This window comes from Meleagris gallopavo, chromosome 3 (genome assembly GCF_905368555.1).
Source record: "Meleagris gallopavo chromosome 3, MGAL_WU_HG_1.1, whole genome shotgun sequence".
Taxonomy (NCBI): Eukaryota; Metazoa; Chordata; class Aves; order Galliformes; family Phasianidae; genus Meleagris; species Meleagris gallopavo.
The window spans coordinates 85520676-85540711 of record NC_139406.1 but is presented as its reverse complement, the minus strand read 5'-3'; the positions used below and the strand labels follow the sequence as shown (position 1 = coordinate 85540711).

General features: G+C 36.9%; 1 protein-coding gene across 2 annotated transcripts in view; it reads left to right on the top strand.

Annotated features, from left to right (window-relative positions):
- ADCY8 (adenylate cyclase 8) overlaps positions 1-19762 on the top strand; it is a 120091-nt gene extending 100329 nt beyond the window's left edge. For both annotated transcript variants that reach the window (XM_019614245.3, XM_010709320.4), the window contains 6 exons: positions 1330-1411; positions 5533-5691; positions 9387-9533; positions 15985-16077; positions 18003-18117; positions 19187-19762. In XM_019614245.3, the coding sequence (XP_019469790.2) occupies positions 1330-1411; positions 5533-5691; positions 9387-9533; positions 15985-16077; positions 18003-18117; positions 19187-19674 (1084 nt within the window). In that variant the 3' untranslated portion in view covers positions 19675-19762. The remainder of the gene's footprint in view (positions 1-1329; positions 1412-5532; positions 5692-9386; positions 9534-15984; positions 16078-18002; positions 18118-19186) is intronic.
- The last annotated feature ends 274 nt before the right edge of the window (positions 19763-20036 follow it).

Sequence of the window (20036 nt, the reverse complement as noted above, 5' to 3'; positions counted from 1 at the left end):
GCATATTCATGACAGAGCCCCCAGAATATGACAGATTGCAGTAAGGAAACAATATTTTGGCCAACAGCTTAAACTAGAAGTAGAAATCATGATCATTGTCTTTAATTTCTTTTCTCGAGTCAAATGTAGCAAAGTTTTCCCTTTTGTGAAAATTTCAGAGAATTCAGAATAGTTTGTATTCCCCATGGAAAGTCTCCAGTGACTTTAGTACAGAGGAGGAAGAAAGAGCCAGAGATATTCTTCCAAGCAACCAGCAATCCAGGAGGTAGGGAACTCAGCAAAGATGCTCCATACTCAGAGCAAGGATTTGAGCTTCGCCTTTAATGTTAGGCAGCACAAGCTTGAAGGTTCTGTTTCCAGTATTTTCTCTGTTTTCTTAGCTACATTAATTAGTTTAACAAAAAGTATTGCAACCCAATGTGAAAGTCATCTGTCCCTGCAATTACTACATTACTATTACATCCAATAACAAATATATGTAACTTCTACATTTGAGGCTTCTGCCCTTAGAGTCCTTCCAGGATCAAATCTTTGGAAGGCCATTTTTGTCAAATTCCAAATGGGAACACTTGAATTTGAAGTTGCAGACAACGAAGATGTTTTGTGTCTCTATACAAAGATGTTTCACTCTGTACTGTTGACTCATCCCCTAGTAATACATTTCCGTATCATAAATTCTTCAACAGGCCACAGGCTCAGTTTAGTCAGATTACTCACAAGCAAGTTTCCATTTGAATTAGTTTTCATCAAGGTCTTCTTTTTCACACTCTAGTTTTTCTAAACTTAGGATTCCTCTGACAAATATCACCTGATACTGACCAAGAGACACCAGCTAATGTAATCTTTTTAGATGACAGCAAAACTTTTAATACTATTCTCACAGTATCCTCCTGGACAAAATGTCCAGCATGCAGCTCGACTAAACCAGAACATGATGGTTGAATAATTTGCTCATGAGTCAGGCTCAAAACATCATAGTATATAGGTTTAAAACATGCTTCAGTCCTGTCACTAGTGGGTTATGGAGGACTCCATTTTAGGACTAGTTCTCTTTAATGTTTTAATCAATGACTTGTATGCAAGACTTGAAGGTATATTAAGTAATTTTGTGGACAACACTTAATTGAGAGGTGCTGTTGACTGCCTCTCTGATAATACTCCTGTCCTCTTGAAATTATGCATTTCTAAGTTAAATTTTCAAATAAAAAGCATTTTTTAAAGAAAAAGGAAAAGTTCAAGGTGAATTACAGCATGAACTTTCTGCATAATTGCAACAAACACTGACAAATCAATAACTGTATTTTATTTTATTTTTCTTTATTTATCCAGAACAGACTTCCTGGGTACAAAGGAGGCATCTTTACTACTGATGGCAATGTTCCTTTTAGCTGTATTTTATCACGGTCAACAGGTAATGCAAACATTTGCCTTAACCATTCCCTATATCCATTGCAATTGCAGGATGTGATAATAATTACTTCCAGAATACCAACTGTCTTTCTATCCACATGAAAATATGACCTTTAACAATTTAATAAATCATATGCAGAATCTGAATAAAGAAAGCCTACATCTTACATTGCCTGGCATTCTTAAAGAACATGTGCAGTATTGTATTCAGCAACAGACAAGTTACATTGCAGGTGTTAATATAAGTTTAAGGACCAAATGAGACCTCATTTCTTAGGTACTCGTAGAATTCCAAGGGCATCTGTCTGCTTTTGTGCACTTGAGCAGGCATAAAACCAAAATGAAGAACAGGACTCAGTATGATCATAAGGGAAAAACATATTTGTGGAATGGAAGAAAATTTGAAATTACAAAATATGAGCACCAGCACTGACTTCTTTGGGTAATGGATCGCTTTCACCTGGTCCTACATCATAACAAGGACTTTGACGTCTTAGTTCTTCAGGACTGATTTTCTTGAGAAGGAACTGAGGAACTGCTATTTCAAAATAATATTGAAACTAACCAATACACTGAGCAAAAACCATTGAAAGCAGGATGCTTCCTCTGCAGTGCTTCTGCATGACAGCCACTATAGTGCTGTGTATCAAGCATGCTGACTTTAGGCAGTTTCTTTTCACATAGAGACAAAGAGGACCATTGCATTCAAGGAAGCAGCCGTGACAGTTCCCTTTAGACATGGTCTTGCATGTTCAACTTGCTTAAATATTTTCTCCTGAAGAGGATTATGGTGATTAACACCATTGTAGGTCCTAATTTGAGTGAGGCAGTATTAGAAGGGTAAGAAATTTGGTATAAGCGAAGATACAGTTCAGAGGGTTAGAGAGTGAGTATACTTGCTCTGAAGTTAGAGTATTTAGAAAGAAAACACTGAGTTAACATTACAGTAAATATTAGACAGAATCCAAGCAATGCTTGTTGAGATCATAAATGAGTGTAAATGTCTATATTTTACAAAACCTTATTGAGGATATTTGAGACTATTCTCCAGCCCAGAGGCCTGAGCACAACACTGCGTTTTTCCAATCAATTAATCTTCCTTGCCCCACAAAACAAGGTAGCTACACCCACGCTCTACTTGGAAATGGTCCCTGATAAGTGCTTCCTTCTGCATGTTCTCCCAAATGATTCATAGGACCAGTCTATCAAGTTAAGAATATTCAACAGTAGCGCCCAGAAACACTTTCTAGAACTGTTTTATTTCCTATTACAGAGTTAATCTAAAGCAATCTGTTTAAGTACAAAGAAATAAGTAAAAATTCAGAGCACATTAAAAAAGATGTCTTCTGTCATCTGAACTGATGGAGAGCTCATTAACTCTGATAAAGCTGTCCTCCAGCACAGCTTCTCCCAAACTGCAGACATATTCTGAATTAGAATAACATAAGTTATGGTAAGTTATGTCTCATTGTAGGTGATTTTCAAAAAAAAATACAAATAATAAAAAAAAAATTTAAAAAGAGCTTACAGACATTTCATTTCTGAGCAGACAGTTCGACAGTTTTCTACTCTTCTTTATCCAATTAAATTAAAGTTAATTCCCGCCATGGAATTTTAAACTAGATACTAGATTCTTATCAAGAAAAAATTATGTGAGACTGTCTAATCAATGTCAGATTTTTCTTAAAAACTCACTTCTATTTTAGTCAAGAAATAAAGGTATTCCCTTGTGCTAAAGCTGTAATTACATGGAGTTTTGTAACTGATATACGACATCAATCTAGATAGATTAATTTGCTACTAGAAATTCAATTTTTAAATGAAGTTTTTAGTTAGTAAAACATATTTTGAAATATAAACTTGAGAAACAGTACACAAAAGAGGTATCATGAACAATTTTGAGGCTAGAGTCACTGTACACTAAAATGTGTTTATTTACTGCATTGTCTTTTAATGAGTTAAGTAGAACATAAAGCTTCCCTTGAAATCTTATCAAAATATGTTATCTCATATATTACACACAACGTAAGCAATCTATCACATGAGTGCAATCGCTATGGCTTTAAAAAAACAAACAAATAAACAAAAAAAAAGCTTTTAATAATTGCAAAGGGAACAAAACTGCCCACAGCACTCCGTCCTTCCTTCCCCATCCCAATTAAAACTAAAAAGAGACCCTAAGAAACAGAAGCCGAAGTCACTCTCTGATTTCTTTTAGGTTGTAGATATGTGTTCCGTTGCAGGCAAGCACTGATTGATTGTTCCTCTTCATCCGCGGCTCTTCATTAGAAAGGAAAGCTTAAACTTTGACAGGGCAGGCACAGACTGCTTTCTATAAGTGATGTCAGGGCTGTAGCTTAGCTCTGCAAAGACCTGTGGAAAGGGAGGAAGGATGAACTTCCCCACACAGCACGTCAGCTGTAAAAACCATCACCCCCTTAACCTTCATGCTTGGGAAAACAAGGAGGCATGAGGAAATAGGAGGAGGAAATAGGAGGAGGTTGTTCCAATTGAAAAAGTGACAAAGCTACAAATCTAATTCTGGTATGCCACAGGCCTTTTCATTAATCTTTTTGTAATACAGATTTTAATTTAGTGAGGAAAGGATATTTGCTTATTTAGAATCCTCTCAGTCACTGAATATGTACCTTTGTGATGTAAATCCTCTTCTTTTTCATTCTTAAAGGAAAAATACTCTGTCTTTCAAATGCTGATCGTTACTTCTTGATTTCCTTGAAAGTGGCAATTGCCTGGTGAGAGATTGGGTTGTATGCCATATACAGGGCATAAGCTTTCTTCATAATACTTTTATTCTTGTCTGTTCACTTACTATTGAAATTAAAGGTGCTTAATTAAGGGTAGTGCAAGAGAAGGTGAACATTTCAAGATTCATGTTGTAGTCAGACATTCTGTAGTCATTCTTTTTCTAAATCCAAAATTTAAGCCTACAGTTTTGCCAGTTCGTGTTGAGTCTTTCATCAACTGATACGCCCAAATCCTTCTCCTCAGGGCTGCTCTCATGAGATGTGAGCTTTTATGTTAGTCACTGATGATGATAAAAATGTGGATCCAATTGTCAGTAGGGAATGCCCAAACCCCCTCTTAGTCATTCCCATCGCTGCAGACTTGCCCTTTACTTCAACTTGGCACATGAGTTATGTCCCAGCAACTTCCTTACTCTAGCAGCTTTTGACAAACAATTTGATATCTCTCCCAATTAGAAAATGCATTGATGATGCAATATGATCCTCTGCTGAGTGTATTATTATTACCTCCATTCAGAACATCTCAAGCCTCACAGATACGTTTTCTTTCAGTTTACAGCATGCAAGGATATATTTCCGTCACTTCCAATGAGACTGTATGTTGTTAGCCCTGTGCAGTCTTTTTGCAAGCTAAAATAGCATCTGCCTTCAAATCGGAAATCTTTCTTCTAGTGCAATGCACCCGAAAGTTCTGGTAGTGTTGATCTTGTCCATGAACATGGGACAGGGATGGAGTACTCAAGGGGGTACCCGACAGTGTATCTTTCACTCTATTTTAAAAGACAATAAACAAATGCATTTCCCAACAGTACAAATATCTCATTTTGGTGCCAAAGACTTGACAATCCTCCTTGAAAGTGTGTTAATATTTAGTTTAGCTGAAAGATGCTAATCCTTGAGAAGCAAACACCTAGCTCTGTTAAGACTTTGGATCACGTTATTTTCTTCTGAAATCCAATTCATCTGAAAACATATATGAAAAGCAGAAAGTATTTACTTCATACCAATATCTTCCAATATCTAATCTCCTCTTTTCATTATTTTTTAAATTAAATTTAATTTAATTTAAATGTCAGAGAGGTGTTTAAAAGGAAAATAACAGTAAAATTTTCTAGCCACTGACCATGGCAGCAACAAGACAAATGTTATTTGTCCCAGTATTTCTCTCAAATATTCAACATACACAGAACATGAAAATTCTCTCTTTTTCTGTCAATGAAATCAAATTCTTTCTAAGTCAGAAACGTTTCCACCATTATTGAAGCACTTTCATGGGAGGACCAGCAGGATGACAATACGATGAGTACTCATATTGTTGGGCCTTATTTTTGCCTTTCTCTCCTTTCTGAAACTACAGCTTGAATACACAGCAAGGCTGGATTTTCTGTGGCGCGTTCAAGCAAAAGAAGAAATCAATGAAATGAAGGAGTTAAGGGAGCACAATGAAAATATGCTACGGAATATTTTACCTAGTCATGTTGCACGTCACTTCTTGGAGAAGGATCGGGATAATGAAGTATGTATCAATTTTATTCCTGATAATTTTATCTAACTAGCAGAACTAAAGCAGATACATTGAGATGTATTTGTTTATTTATTGTTTATTTATTTCTTAGTAGGACTCAATACACAAATATTGCCCATTTTTTGGTATCTGATCCATATTTAAAAAAAAAAAAAACAAAACAAAACATGAATTTTAAGGTCAAGGGAAATTATTATTCCCTGTGTTCTGCACTTCTAGTACTCATCTGGAATGCTGTTTCCAGTTTGAGGTTTCCCAGAATGAGGCACACATATCTACTAAAGCAATCCAGCTTAAGGCCTCTATAATTAGGGCACCACAGCATACAAGGAGTGGCTGAGAGATTTGGGTTTAAAGGATGAGGGAGGATCTTATTGTTGCTTTCAACTGCTTTCAATATTGTTATAGAGAAGACAGAAACAATACCTTCTCAGATGAAGAAAAAGAGGCAATGGTTGCTGCAAGAAAAATCCCTTTCAGCTGCAGGAAAAATTTTCTACCCAGGAAGTGGTCTAATACTGCATCAGGGGATCACATAGGATGTGAAATCTCCACCTTTGGAGTTATTCAAAGGCCATGAGAAGCTTGTCCCAAATGTACTTGCTTCTAATGGTATTCTTTATAAATCCCTTCCAGCATATGAATCTGGGAAAAAAAAATATTCCTTAAAAAAAGATGTAAAAATCTAACAAAATAACTTTGCAGTTTTAAGATAGTGTTGCAGAAGTAATATTGCAGCTCTTTCAGCTAGTATGCAAATAGCCTGTGCAACAGACAGCAACAGAGTCAAGCTTCCCTGCATCTCCAGACCCAAAAGAGTATTTTTGCCATTTCAAACCACGTCTCTTTTGTGCAGTTAATAGAGCATCCATTTTGGACACATAACTTGTGGCTATTTTCCTAAAGAATGTTTGCAGTACACACAGAAAAGCTCTGTAAATTCAAGATATGACTGAAGTCAGTCAGATGGAGGAAAACTCAGTAAAATATTCTGCTGATGATGGAGTCTGTGCATATTCTTAATGCTGTATTTGAAGAGGGGATGCTGATGGGATATAAGAAAAGCCAGTATTTCTTTGGGGAAGCAGCAGTAAGATACTTAGTCCTTATCTGAAATAGGGCAAATGCATATTATAACATCTGCGAATAAAAGCTGTTCTATGATAAAATTTTAGAATTGCATTTTATACAGAAGACATGACAAATATTTCAAGATTCAAGTTGCCAGCAGTGACATATCGATTAAGTGTGCAGTGAAACAAATTCAAGGCTCCCCTTTTCTGCTTCTACAGTCTGAAAATGGTAATGTAAGCAGTCAAATTAGACTAGTCAATGAGGAATCACCGTGCTCTGAAGATGTGATTTCAAATAGCACCTAGGGGAAGATGACATAGTTAGGAGCTACAAGGAAAGGCACTTTAGAAATCAGCCTCTTGAGGAATTTTGCAGTCTGTGGATATTAAACTCCTATAAAACACTGCTTTGCACAAGAGAAAATGTATGTGTGAAAACAACCAGGTTAGAACAGTTTGTTTCAAGTGGAGCCAAACCCATTACCAAACATGAGGGTGTTGCATCATGTCTGCAGTATGGATTCTCGGGGAATATGTCTGCTTTTTCTGCTTTTATACATCTTTTCGTGTAAGCTTATATGCATGATAATCTTCAAAAGCAAACATGCCCCTGAATCACTGCTGATGTTTCAACTATTTCCTACCAAATTCAGAGTCATCACTTTTGGTTTTTGTGAGGTGACTTTCCACTGATTTACTGATTTACGTGTGAGTCTACTGGCTGTGGCATCTACCAGATCTCAGTACAATCAATCCTACAGTTCAATTCTGACTATTAAGTTAATTTCTGCTTTCAAATATATGTTCCTAAACGTGTACTGTAAGCATTTTCTCATGGATAGATTATTTCAGTATTGATGTTTCTTAACAAAAATAGAAAAACTGTGAAGCTGAAGACTGAGACTGTTTTATGTCTTCAAAATCTGAGCATAGCATAAGTCTCTCAGCAAGTATTCTTCAAGTGCATATTGTCTTTTTTTCTTTTTTGTAAGCCTCAACAAACTAGCCTGTGTATTTCTATTAAAGGAAACAGAAGTGTCCTTAGTCAGGTTACCATGACCCTGTAGATGTTCTTCAGTGGAGGAAAGAATAAGGGCAGGAGGGGAACCAATCATTTTTTCAGAATTAAAATCTGGCTGTGAAAAGGGGATCTACAATCCAGTCTCTGTCATGACTGTTCCTGGGAAGGTCATGGAGCAGATCCTCCTGAAGGAGACATTAAGACATGTGGAAGATGTGGAGGAGACCAGAGACAACCAGCATAGCTTTACCAAGGCAGATCACGTTGGACCAATCTGGTTGCCTTCTACAATGGAATGATGGCAACAGTGGACAAAGGAAAGGCAGCTGATGTCATCTACCTGGACTTGTGCAAGGCCTTTGACATGGTCCTGCCCCGCATCCTTATCTCTAAATGGGAGAGATATAAATTTGAGGGCTGGGCTATTAGGCGGATAAAAAATTGGTTAGGTGGTCATAGCCATAGAATTGTTGTCAAGGGCTCTATGTTCAGGTTGACACTGGTTGTGAGTGGTGTCTCCTAGGGATCTGTCTTGGTACCAGTACTCTTCAACATCTTTTTCAGTGACGTAGATAGTGCGATCAAATGTACACCCAGCAAGTTCGCTGATGGCTCCAAGCTGAGTGGTTCAGTTAACGCAATAGAAGGGAAGGACACCATTCAGAGGAACCTGGACATGCTCAAAAAGTGGGCGCATAAGAATCTGTTGAGGTTTAACAAGGCCAAGTGCAAGGTGTTGCACTTGGGTCAAGGTAATCCCAGATTTCAATTCAGACTGGGAGAAGAACTCACTGAGAGCAGCCCTCCAGAGAAGGACTTGTGGGTCCTGTTGAACAAAAAAGCTGGCCATGAGCCAGCAGTGTGCACTTGCAGCCTAGAAGGCCAATGGTATCCTGAGCTGCATCAAAAGACGAATGGTCAGCAGGGAGAGGGAGGTGACTGTTTTGAACTACCTCATCTAGGCCCATCTAGGGTATTGTGTCCCCACTACAGGAGGGATGTTGAGCTGTTGGAACAGGTCCAGAGAGGGGCCATGAAGATGATCAAAGGGCTAGAGGACCTCTCCTATGAAGAAATGTTGAAGGAGTTGAACATTCTTAGCTCAAGGGGAGATTTGGGTTAGATGTTAAGAAGAAATTTTTTATTCAGATAGTGGTGAGTTGCTGGAACAAGTTACCCAGAGAGCTGTGGATGTCCCATCTCTGGAACCATTCAAGGCCAGTTTGGATGGGGCCCTGGGAAGCCTGACATGGTGGCTGGCAACCATGTCAGGAGAATTGAAACTAGATGATCTTTAAGGTCCCCTCCAACCTAAGCCGTTCTATGATTCTATGATTTTTTTGCTAGTGTAGCCCCTGATGCAAGAGGAGAATTTAGAATAAAGAGCAAAACCTGCATAAAATCCAAGATAAAAATATGCGAGCTGTCAGCCTCCTCCTGTTGAACTTTCCTAATCACACAATATTTATTGCTAAATTCTGATATTAAGGTACTATACATGGAAGAAGTAAGCTGTGGATGCTAAGCACAGAGAATGATTTTCTCATTCCTGTCTTTTCACTCCAACTTGGTTTTCTTCATTATTCTTTTAGGAATTGTATTCACAGTCTTATGATGCTGTTGGTGTGATGTTTGCTTCTATTCCTGGATTTGCTGACTTCTATTCCCAGACAGAGATGAATAACCAAGGAGTAGAATGTCTACGCTTGCTGAATGAAATCATTGCAGACTTTGATGAGGTAAGACCTTTGATGAGGTAAGACCATTAATTTATCTGATAGCGCTTGAATGGTAAGTTCTCAAACATCAAATCAGTCAACCTAAATTATCAAATTTCTATTTTCTTTCAAATAATTTTCTAGGTTTTTTGTTTTTCTTTTTTTTCTTTTTTTTTTTTTTTTGGCTGGTTGTTTATTTGGTTTTTACTCCAATTACTATTACCATTGTCTATTTTGTTTTTTAATTTAGACTTGCCAAACTTTGGTCTAAATAACCTAGTGGGAGAGAGACTGAAAGCAATAGTTACTGAATATGTCCATGTATAATAAAAACCACAACCTGCTCCAGCATATCTAGTGGTAGAACATGTCTATATCCTGAAGAAGAAAGGGTAAAGATATCTGGGAAATAATGATCCAAGTCTAAACTGGTAAAGGCATTACTTTGAAGCCAGTGAGTGAGTCAGATCAGCACAGAATCAAACACTGAGTTAAGAACAAAAGAAATGGCATTTTTACCAGTGTCACTTCTCTGGTGAGATATGTAATAGAGATGTTAAGCTGCTTGCTTTGCTAAGCAATTCAGAGTTGGAGGGGAAAAATTGGAAATAGTATTAAAAATAAAGTTTTTATTTAAGTATCCTGTCCATCATGAAGGTAACCAATGTTAATATCAGAAAGAGAGCTGAGGAATCATAGAATCATAAAATCATAGAATGGCTTAGGATGAAAGAGACCTTAAAGATCATAGAATTACAGAATGGCTTGGGTTAGAAGGGAACTTTAAGATCATCTAGTTCCAATCCCCCCACTATAGGCAAAGACCTCCCAGCAGACCATGTTGCTCAAAGCCCCATTCAGCCTGACCTTGAATGCCTCCATGGAGGGGGAATCCATAACCTCTGTGGGCAACCTGTTCCAGTGTCACTGGACTGAAAAAGAGCAAGCAGCTGGATAGCAAGAAATATTTGAGAAACAGTAAAAAAAAATATCCGAGGATGTTCTGTTTTATCTCTATTTATCACAACAATGTTTTTAATTCCTTTCTGTGTGTTGATAGAGTACCAAATGGGGAAATGAATGTTGTTTTGTAGGGTTAATTTTAAGACACACTTCAAGAAAGCAGAGGGAATTAGTTCATTCCCTAAAATGAGCTTCGATCTGGATTTCACATCCCACATGATTTATGTAACCATGGCATAATTTTCAAAATCAGAACAGGGAAAAAATCTACTTAGGTTGTGCTTTGGAAAAGGGAGAACACTTTCACCCTTTTTTTTTTCTTTTTATTTTTTTAGTTCTTAACTCAAAAGACACAGTAGAGTACAGTTGATTGAGACTGAACTTTAGAGAGAAAACAAGAGCGGATGCTTAGTTTTGGAATATGAATTGCAGATCAGGATTTTGTCTATAGATAAAGTATGCAGAATTTTTTCTCAGCATCACTAGTGATTGGACAAGGGAGAATGGTTTTAAACTGAGAGAGGGGAGGTTTAGGTTAGATTTTAGGAGAAAGTTTTTCTCACAGAGAATGGTGATGCACTGGAACATGTTGCCCAAGGAGGTTGTGGATGCCCCATCCCTGAAGGCATTCAAGGCCAGGCTGGATGTGGCTCTGGGCAGCCTGGTCTGGTGGTTGGCAACCCTGCACATAGCAGGCGGGTTGAAACTTAATCATTGAGGTCCTTTTCAACCCTGGCCATTCTATGATTCTATGATGAACGGATTTGAGATCTCTCCAGGGACTACAGTTCAATGAAAATTTGAGATTTAGTGTCCTTTTTCTTCTTTTTTTTTTTTTAGTTGTACCTCAGTTCTACTTTAACCACCTGTCTCTCCTCGAGGATCTAGCCTAAGCTTTTTGTTTTATTTTGTGTTGACTAGTTTTGCTTTGAAGAACAGATATCTCCAAGGGCTTCAGAGAAATTTGCCAAAGAGCAAGATAAAAGTTGAAGGCAAAACTCTGAGAAAAATAGATTAATATTTATTATTATTATTATTCAGTTCTGGGAAACTACAGTGTAAGGCCTCTCAGAGGTTTTGAAGAATTTATTTTACCTTAATTCTATAGTTGTCTTCATTTTATGAGTGGAAGGCAAACGTACAAAGGAATAATTGGCTTTCCTGCATTTTTCAGAAAACAAAGGTATGTGAATCAAGCCAGAAGATAGAAACTAATTATGAACTTGGTTAGGGGCTGAACTACACCTTTATTCTTCCTTATCCTGGGGCTCCTCATGAGAAGAGTTCATAGAATGCTAGCTCATGAAAACTGGATGAGGATCAAGTGTACCAAACTGTGAGACACAATGAAATTGAGGGTTTATTTTTACAAATGAACAGTTACTAAAATTGCCAATGGGGAATATAAGAATTCACAGATGCAGTGCATCCTTGTGCATTTCAGTAGAAAACTACACTCTTATTCTACAGGTAGAATTCTGTCTCCTCCTAAGCTTCTGCTCTGTTTTCCCTATAGATATAAATACTTCATTCTCATTTCTGAGATCTTGCACAGCTGTCAGCATGCTCTGATTAATAGTTTTGTTTTTCTTTCCAGATCTCATTAAAATGATTATGGCTCAAACTTAATGCAAAGCCTATTGCTATGAATTAATTTTAGATATCTTGTCATGCACTTTCATGTAATCTTCTCAGCAGAATTTCATTGTTGCTGAGGTGATTATTGCAGACAAGGTTTTCATCAAAAGCTCTAACATGATAATCATTCAGGTCCCTGACACCTGTTCTGTAACTAATAAAGGACCTAATTAGGAACTGTATTATGTCCCAGACATGTTTAGTTGAATAATAGATATGTTCTTAGTATGGGTAGTAAATTAAATTATGTGCTCTCCTGATGACTGCTAACCTACCTCCAGCATGGTCACACCATTAGTTTTCTCTGTCTAAGCAATCTGAAAGGTGATATGCAGGACAGAGCCATTGTGAAGTGAGTAATCCAAGCCATGGAAAAGGAAACAGAAGACATTTCGCAACCAGTGTATCAGGGACAGTAATGTTTCTATACAGCTATTAACTAACACTAAATGATGACACTACACTCAGCTTTTCATTCTATAGAAATAGAATGAAATAGAATTGCTGAGATAGTCTACTATCTTAATACAGGTCTGAAAGCAAAACAAAGATGTTCACCTTGAAAGCAGAGTGGAAGTACTAGTTATGGAAATATGTTGATCCTCAACATCACATGAACAATTCTGCAGAGATATACAAATGTAAAATTCTGAGGACAAGAGTCTGGAGCATTGGTGCTTAGTGCCATTTGACATATCTGGTATGGTCTGAGGCAAACACGTGAGATTGGCAGCTCCCATGCTACACCATCAGAAAACTTATACTATCCTGAAGCATGCAGTTGAAAGTTTTAACAGAAAGCATGCTCTAAGTGACACTAGACTTCTATATTTAGACAACTGAATTAAGTTCCTAATTCCAAGTCAGACTCTGTACTATGAACCCTCATGTTTCCTTATACAGGTAACAGTACTAGGGATGTTGTCTTCATCTAGTTGGAACTCAGTTATTGTGAAGGCCTCTTCCAAATTAGGCCGTTCTATGATTCCATGATTCTAAGATGGTTCTGAATGAAAGCAGCAGTAAAAATCCAAATTGACATGATTTGGAAAATGTGATGGGGACATAGGTGGAGGCAGAATAGGAGATGCTGTATTCTGGACTGAAAAAAAAGATCTTTCTTTATTTGTTGTATAGCATCACTACAGAATACAGTTATACATAATTTCCTATTTATACATCAGATCCAGAGCTACTAAAAGGAACACTTTATACATCATTACAAAAAAACATAAACACTGCAAATCTACTTTTATACTTTTAAATCACTCATAACAGGGCAAAACTCCCTGATTAGACATGCTGTACCAAAAAATAATATTGGAATGTTTTTTTTCCTGAAGATTGTGAGTTTTTTGTTTTATTTTCTAAAACGTAATATTCTTTCTAGCCATTTCAATCTAGCATTTATGTATCTTAGCTACAGTACAATTGGGATTTGTGCTTTAATAAGTTTTCTAGTTCATGGACTCTTTTCCCGCCTTTATCCTTTATCCTGCAGTGATTTACATGGTGTTTATAACAATGGATTCTAATACACAATTTGTCAAAATATGGGTTTCATCACCATGCAGGATTCTGCTTTCAGAATGCACTGATCGCATTGCAGTTATGTGGGATGTCCTGAAATGTTCTCTGCTTTACTACCTCATACATGCATATGCCACAGGGTCTGACCCCTGTATAGTTTGACTGTACACAAACAGCAGCATCAAGCTATTCATTTCTTTTCAGATTTCAACCACACTGTAGCATTTGAAAATGTTTCTTAATCTTTCTTAGTAAATTGGTAAATTCATGAGCCTATTTAAAGTGTGCAACAAATAGCAGTGGGAAAGTGTTGCAACAAATAGAGTGGGAATATTTTTCCTCAAAATCAATATTCACCATTCTGTCATACTTGGACAAAAGTAGAGGGTAAATAAACTACTATCTGAAAAAGGAAATAAACTATATAACAGACAGAATGCAGCAGGAAAAAATAGAGATTTGGAAACAATAATGAATGAGAAGGAGATAACTTGAGATTATTTCTTCAAAATTGCCTGATAGCCAATAGGTTTTTCTAATTCTTAAAAAGAATAATTTTAAAATATTTATCATACATGCCTTATTATTCTGCTCTTTGATATTGTTTCTAGCAACCGTATGGAAATGAAAACTGTTTTTAACCAAGACCATTTTTCCCCTACACACCTGCTGCTTACAGAATCAGAGCAGTGAGAAACAGTCTTTTTCGTTAAGGGAGCAGCTAGAAGAACTGTCCATGTGGGAGAGAAATACAGATGATGGGCTTTTCTGGCAGTCTGAAGAAAATGAGAAATGTGTCAAGTTTTTGGACTTTCCTAACTTGGAAGAGAGCCATTAACCATATGGCTTTGTGTCCCCTGCGCAATGCTGTGCAACTTCCCTTTAGAGACAGATGGTGCCGTATCTGCACATGTACAGCAGAGCTTCCAACACCCCGATGCTCTGGCTGACTTACAGTGTGGTTAGTTCAATGGCCAGGGATATTTCATGTTATTCCTGCGGTATGTTTTTCCCTTTGAACAAAATACTGTTGTTAGTTTTTAATTGAAAGGAAACTCAAATCCACAGGGCGGAAAAGGAATGTATGATAGTGTATAATAGAAGTGGGGAAAGCTTCATTAACTTTTTGCCTGGCCACAGCATGAATTTTTTCATTTAAATCTCAACTATGTTGAGCCTTTAGTACTTAAAGTTTTAACTTCATTGCCTGTGAACAGGTTTTATGTGGGAATATTTTTGAGGGGGGAAAGGGGATGGTCATTCTGGACTGGCAAACCATATTGATGCCTGAATTTATTAGATATCACACTGCCTATCTTGAAGTATCCCAGGGTATTACCTTCATTAGCACACATCTGTAAAGCCTGTGATGAGGTGATATGTGCCCACATCCCATAAAATGCTGTCAATGGTTGAGTTCATAACACAAAGTCAGATTAAGTTTCTCAAGGAATGTAAGGCTCTAGCCAAAATTTAATGCAAAATTCTATGTTAAACTGTGAATATGGGCTTGGAGTAGGGACCAAATTGTCATTTCCACACTATTCACTGATCTAGTCACTAGCCTAAATTTATTTTTCCTCTTGCAGATTCCCAATCTGATAAGATTTTGTTATGCCTACTTAGCATAGATACTAGTGCTTAACAATATGTATTGGTCTTCTGCAAAAGCATAGGCTGACTGATCAGTGAGTGTATTAGTGTCAAACATAGTAGTAAAAAGAAGCATGACATGCAGGAGGACTTGATCTCCCACAGAAGTGCTTTGGAGGCATTGGTATCTGTTCATTGAATGTGTATGATGGTTGAATGAATAAGTAGATTGAATTATCTCCAATACTGGCTTAACCACCAGAAATGTTTCCACAAGAGCACTAAAACTAACCACACTGAATTCCTCCCAAAGAGATTTTGGAATATTTTGAAGTGATCAGGTGTTCTATTTATATACACATATACCAGAATATACACATAACTAAGATCATTTGTCTTAGTTAATTTTCCATGATTATATCTCAGCATTTGCAGGGATCATCTTCATTTAAGTTAAGCTGGAATATGCATGTTTTATATTATTTATTCTAAAATGTGCCAAATGTCTTTAAAGATCTTGGGTGCGTTCTGTTAGTAGATGATGTTAAAAAGAGCAAGTGCTCAGTGTTTCCCAGAACCTAGAACGAATATTGTACAATAACTAGAACTACATTGTTCTATGACTAGAAACTGCAAACACAAAGACTAATTTTTATATCCATACAAGCATTTTACGTTAAAAGTTACAGAAATAATAGTTTTTATTTGTTTATTTTTATTCTTTTTTTTTTTTTTATATGCTTATTAGCTACTAGGTGAAGAGAGATTCCAGGATATTGAAAAAATTAAAACAATCGGTAGCACATACATGGCTGTGTCAGGATTATCACCTGAAAAACAGGTAAGAGAAGAGTCTATTCTAGAACACTAAACTTCTGATGTGATTGTATTAAAAATTATTAGTCTTATCTTTTCAATGTTCATAGTGCTATATTTGCTTGAAGAAAACAGACATTTGGGGCTTCTGGCAGAAACAGTTGCAGTTCTTAATGAATTGAAATGCCATTTGTTCTCTGAACAAGAACCATATGGATTCTTTCTTCAAATTTAAGTTTGTTAGAGAGAAAAAAAAATCTCCTTTCAATCACACTGATGGGAAAGTACAGCAGCATACTTATGCAAGTGCAAGGTCACATTTAAACATTTATTGCAATGATGTAGCTGTTTGTTTTTAAATAGAATGATAAACTGTACATCAGAACAAAGCAGATATGTCAGTTCAACTAAAGAACTTCACAAAACCAGAAGCTTGCACATTGCTCTCACTATCAGAATTGGAAACAAAACTAAGGGAAAAATCATAGAACCATAGAATGTTTCATATTGGATGGAAATTTAAAGACCATCCAGTATCACTCCCTGTCCATGAGCTGGTTGCCACTCACCAGATCAGGGTGCCCAGGGTCCCATCCAACCTGGTCTTGAACACTTCCAGGGATGGGGCTTCCACAGCTTCTACGGGCAGCCTCTGCTGGTGCCTCACCACACTCCAACTAAATAATCCCAATCACGAACATAAAATAAGCCAGATAACATCAATATACTGACAATTACACTCAAGAGTATTTCTGAAAATATACTCAATACTCCAGAGGAATAAGATGAAGTTCTAGAATACTTCCAGTGAGAAGCTGACTGTTGCCAAGATCTGTCTTGCTTGGCAACCAGTGTCAGATCACAAGGAAGAGCACCACAAGAGTGTGCTGCCCCAGATCAACAGGAGCATGGGAATCAGATTTGCCCACACTGATCACAACTACCAGGAAAGCAGCATCCAGAGCATTATAATCTAAAAAAAAAAATTGATTGCTTGTTTATATTATAAAGCAAGTAGAGTGTAGCTACTACATGCAGAGTAACAAGTAAGGCTAATAGATAGAAATCCATAAAAGTAGGCATGCATGATATTTTTTTAGTTCGTTCCATCTTAAATTGCTTCTCTGCAGAGATGAGCAAAGAAGTGAACATCAGAAACATAGCAGGTTGCTACTACAGACCTCCTAACCAATTCTTTTTACTCTTAATATGGATAAAAATTCAAAGGAAGCAAATTTTTATTGCTTTTTCAACAGTGATTAATCAATCTTTTATAAAACTGTAGTAGTGTAATGAAATTTGTGCATATGTTTTACATGTACTTATCTTCATACATATACGTGTATCACTGCATCAACATCAAAGAGGTGAGGATTGCTGAGGGAGGATGGCATACTCTGAACTGAAAGAGGCTGAGGACAACAAATGAGCATGGTGTGAACAGAAAAGGTTGATGCCAGGGAGATTCTTATGATCAGGCTTAAAAGCCAAGGACGGTTAAAATGGCAAAGAGCTGCACTGCATGATGTGAGATGGTGCTCGTAATGCTTCATACTTATGGATTGGAAATTTGTTTAATGAAAGAATTACTTGGCTTCAGAATAGATAAGGTGATATCATAACATTATTAGGCCAGTCCCAATCCTCTCCATATTTCATCAGTCTTAGATTTCATATGCGATTTTCCTTTCTGATTTTTGATAGAAAATGAATTTTTTTGTGTTTCAGAGTGAGCTTCTGTGCATCTAAGTATGCAAGCATTGTTATATAAGTGGGAAGCATTAGTTTACCATTAATAATACCGAACCTCCCCTTGGTCTAGCATAGTTAAACTATTCATTTTGAATTCCAGATCTGTAAGATACTTGTTACTTGGTAGGGATGGATGGGAGCTGTTCTACAAGCAAATGCAAAACATTTCTAATATACTGTTTTTTAACGACTCTTTAGCAATGTGAAGACAAATGGGGGCATTTGTGTGCTCTAGCTGACTTCTCCATAGCATTGAATGAAAGCATACAGGAGATCAACAAGCATTCATTTAACAACTTTGAGCTCCGTATTGGTAAGTATTATTCAATCATGAAAATTAAAATGTGTTTTAGATAGTAGCTCACTCTAAACTCTATGTGCAGTACTTATGGCTTTGGAGAAAAACTGAGCTCTGGTTCTGACCTGATCTGTCCCAGTGGCAGCACCTCTAAACTGCTGTGAATGGATGAAATCAATATGATGGGTCATGACAGTATTACCTCAATGTATGGCACGTAGCAGGAACAAAACTGATGACACCTTACGTTGTCTAGATCAATAGACAAAACCAGAAAGCACTCAGAAAAACAAGACAGGCTTAGCGTAAAAAAAACTGAAGTATGTTCATCAGTCACAGCATAGAGGGTTTTGGCATCACTATCTGTGCCATTTCTGAGTGCATCCTAGTAGTTTAGAACCATGGATAACTTTCAGGGAATATGCATCTGTGCCCGGTAAACATAGATCACTTGCAAAGAATTTATCATGTATGAACGCAGAAATATTTGAAGATCATTTCTATAACCGATTTATATAAAAAAAAGAAAAAATAAAAAAATAAAACTTTGCAAGATCTTTTTTCAAAGTTGCTTTTCACTAACACTGAATTTATTTTTTAAATTCCATCATATATAAAAAAGTATTCTTTTCTATTTGATTGTTTGCCTTGAATTTATGCAAGTTTCATAAAATAGAGTATTGCAGTAACTTCATGGAAATACATGTTCATTTCATAGAACATAAGAATGTCATTTCTTCACTGCATAGCACTGTTACAGTTGCCTTCAAGAAGTGCAGATTTTCCTACTGCTTAAGAAATAGTTTGCAGAAACTTTGGCAATAGTGTGCAGAATACAGGCGATATGTAAGTACTGCAATTCCACTGTGATGGACAACCTGTAAAATAGCTTTGAGGATATAACTTTTCATGTTTTTATCTTTCCTGGACTTATTTCTTTTTATACATACTTTTTCCTTAAGCATAATGATAAGTGTATCTGACGTAGGTTTCAGCTGATTCTCAAGTGCAAATATGGTTTTCAGTTATTCTTGCTTAGCTGGCTGCTATTTCTCTATTTTATTTACTTATTTGTTTTTAATAGGGATTAGTCATGGTTCTGTTGTAGCAGGAGTTATCGGTGCCAAGAAACCACAGTATGATATCTGGGGCAAAACAGTTAATTTAGCAAGTCGAATGGACAGCACAGGAGTTAGTGACAGAATACAAGTGCCTGAAGAAACATATCTGATTCTGAAGGACCGGGGATTTGCCTTCGACTACCGAGGAGAGATTTATGTCAAAGGCATCAGTGAACAGGAAGGAAAAATCAAAACATATTTTCTTCTAGGAAGAGTTCAACCAAATCCTTTAATCTTACAACCAAGAAAACTGACTGGACAGTATTCATTAGCAGCTGTTGTACTAGGACTTGTACAGTCTCTTAACAGGCAAAAACAGAAGCAAATCCTAAATGAGAACAACAACTCTGGAATCATAAAGGGACATTATAACCGCAGGACTTTGCTCACTCCCGGTGGATCTGAGGCAGCAGCCCAGGCTGAGGGGACTGACAAAACTGAATTGCCATAATCAACATTTTGTTTGTGTTCTTTTTTTTGTATTTCTTTTATATATAAAAATAAATATACAAATAAAAAGGGTTTAATTTTTTTTAGAATATATGTGATTATTTTCTGGTGTTACATTTCTATGAGATTCCAGTTTCTCTATTTTAATGAATGGTGTCAGCAACTCTCTCCACACCTGAATGTCCAACCACAGGGGCTATAACCATTCTGCTGTGCCAGTTACTCACAAAGAGGGTCAAGAATAAACTCCATAAAAGGAGGAACATAAATTGTGTAGGCAGTATATCACATGGAGTAGAAGTAAACTCAGAAGAAGATTGGGTAGGCTCTCCTCACTTCTGGTTGTATTCAAGGAGTGTGATG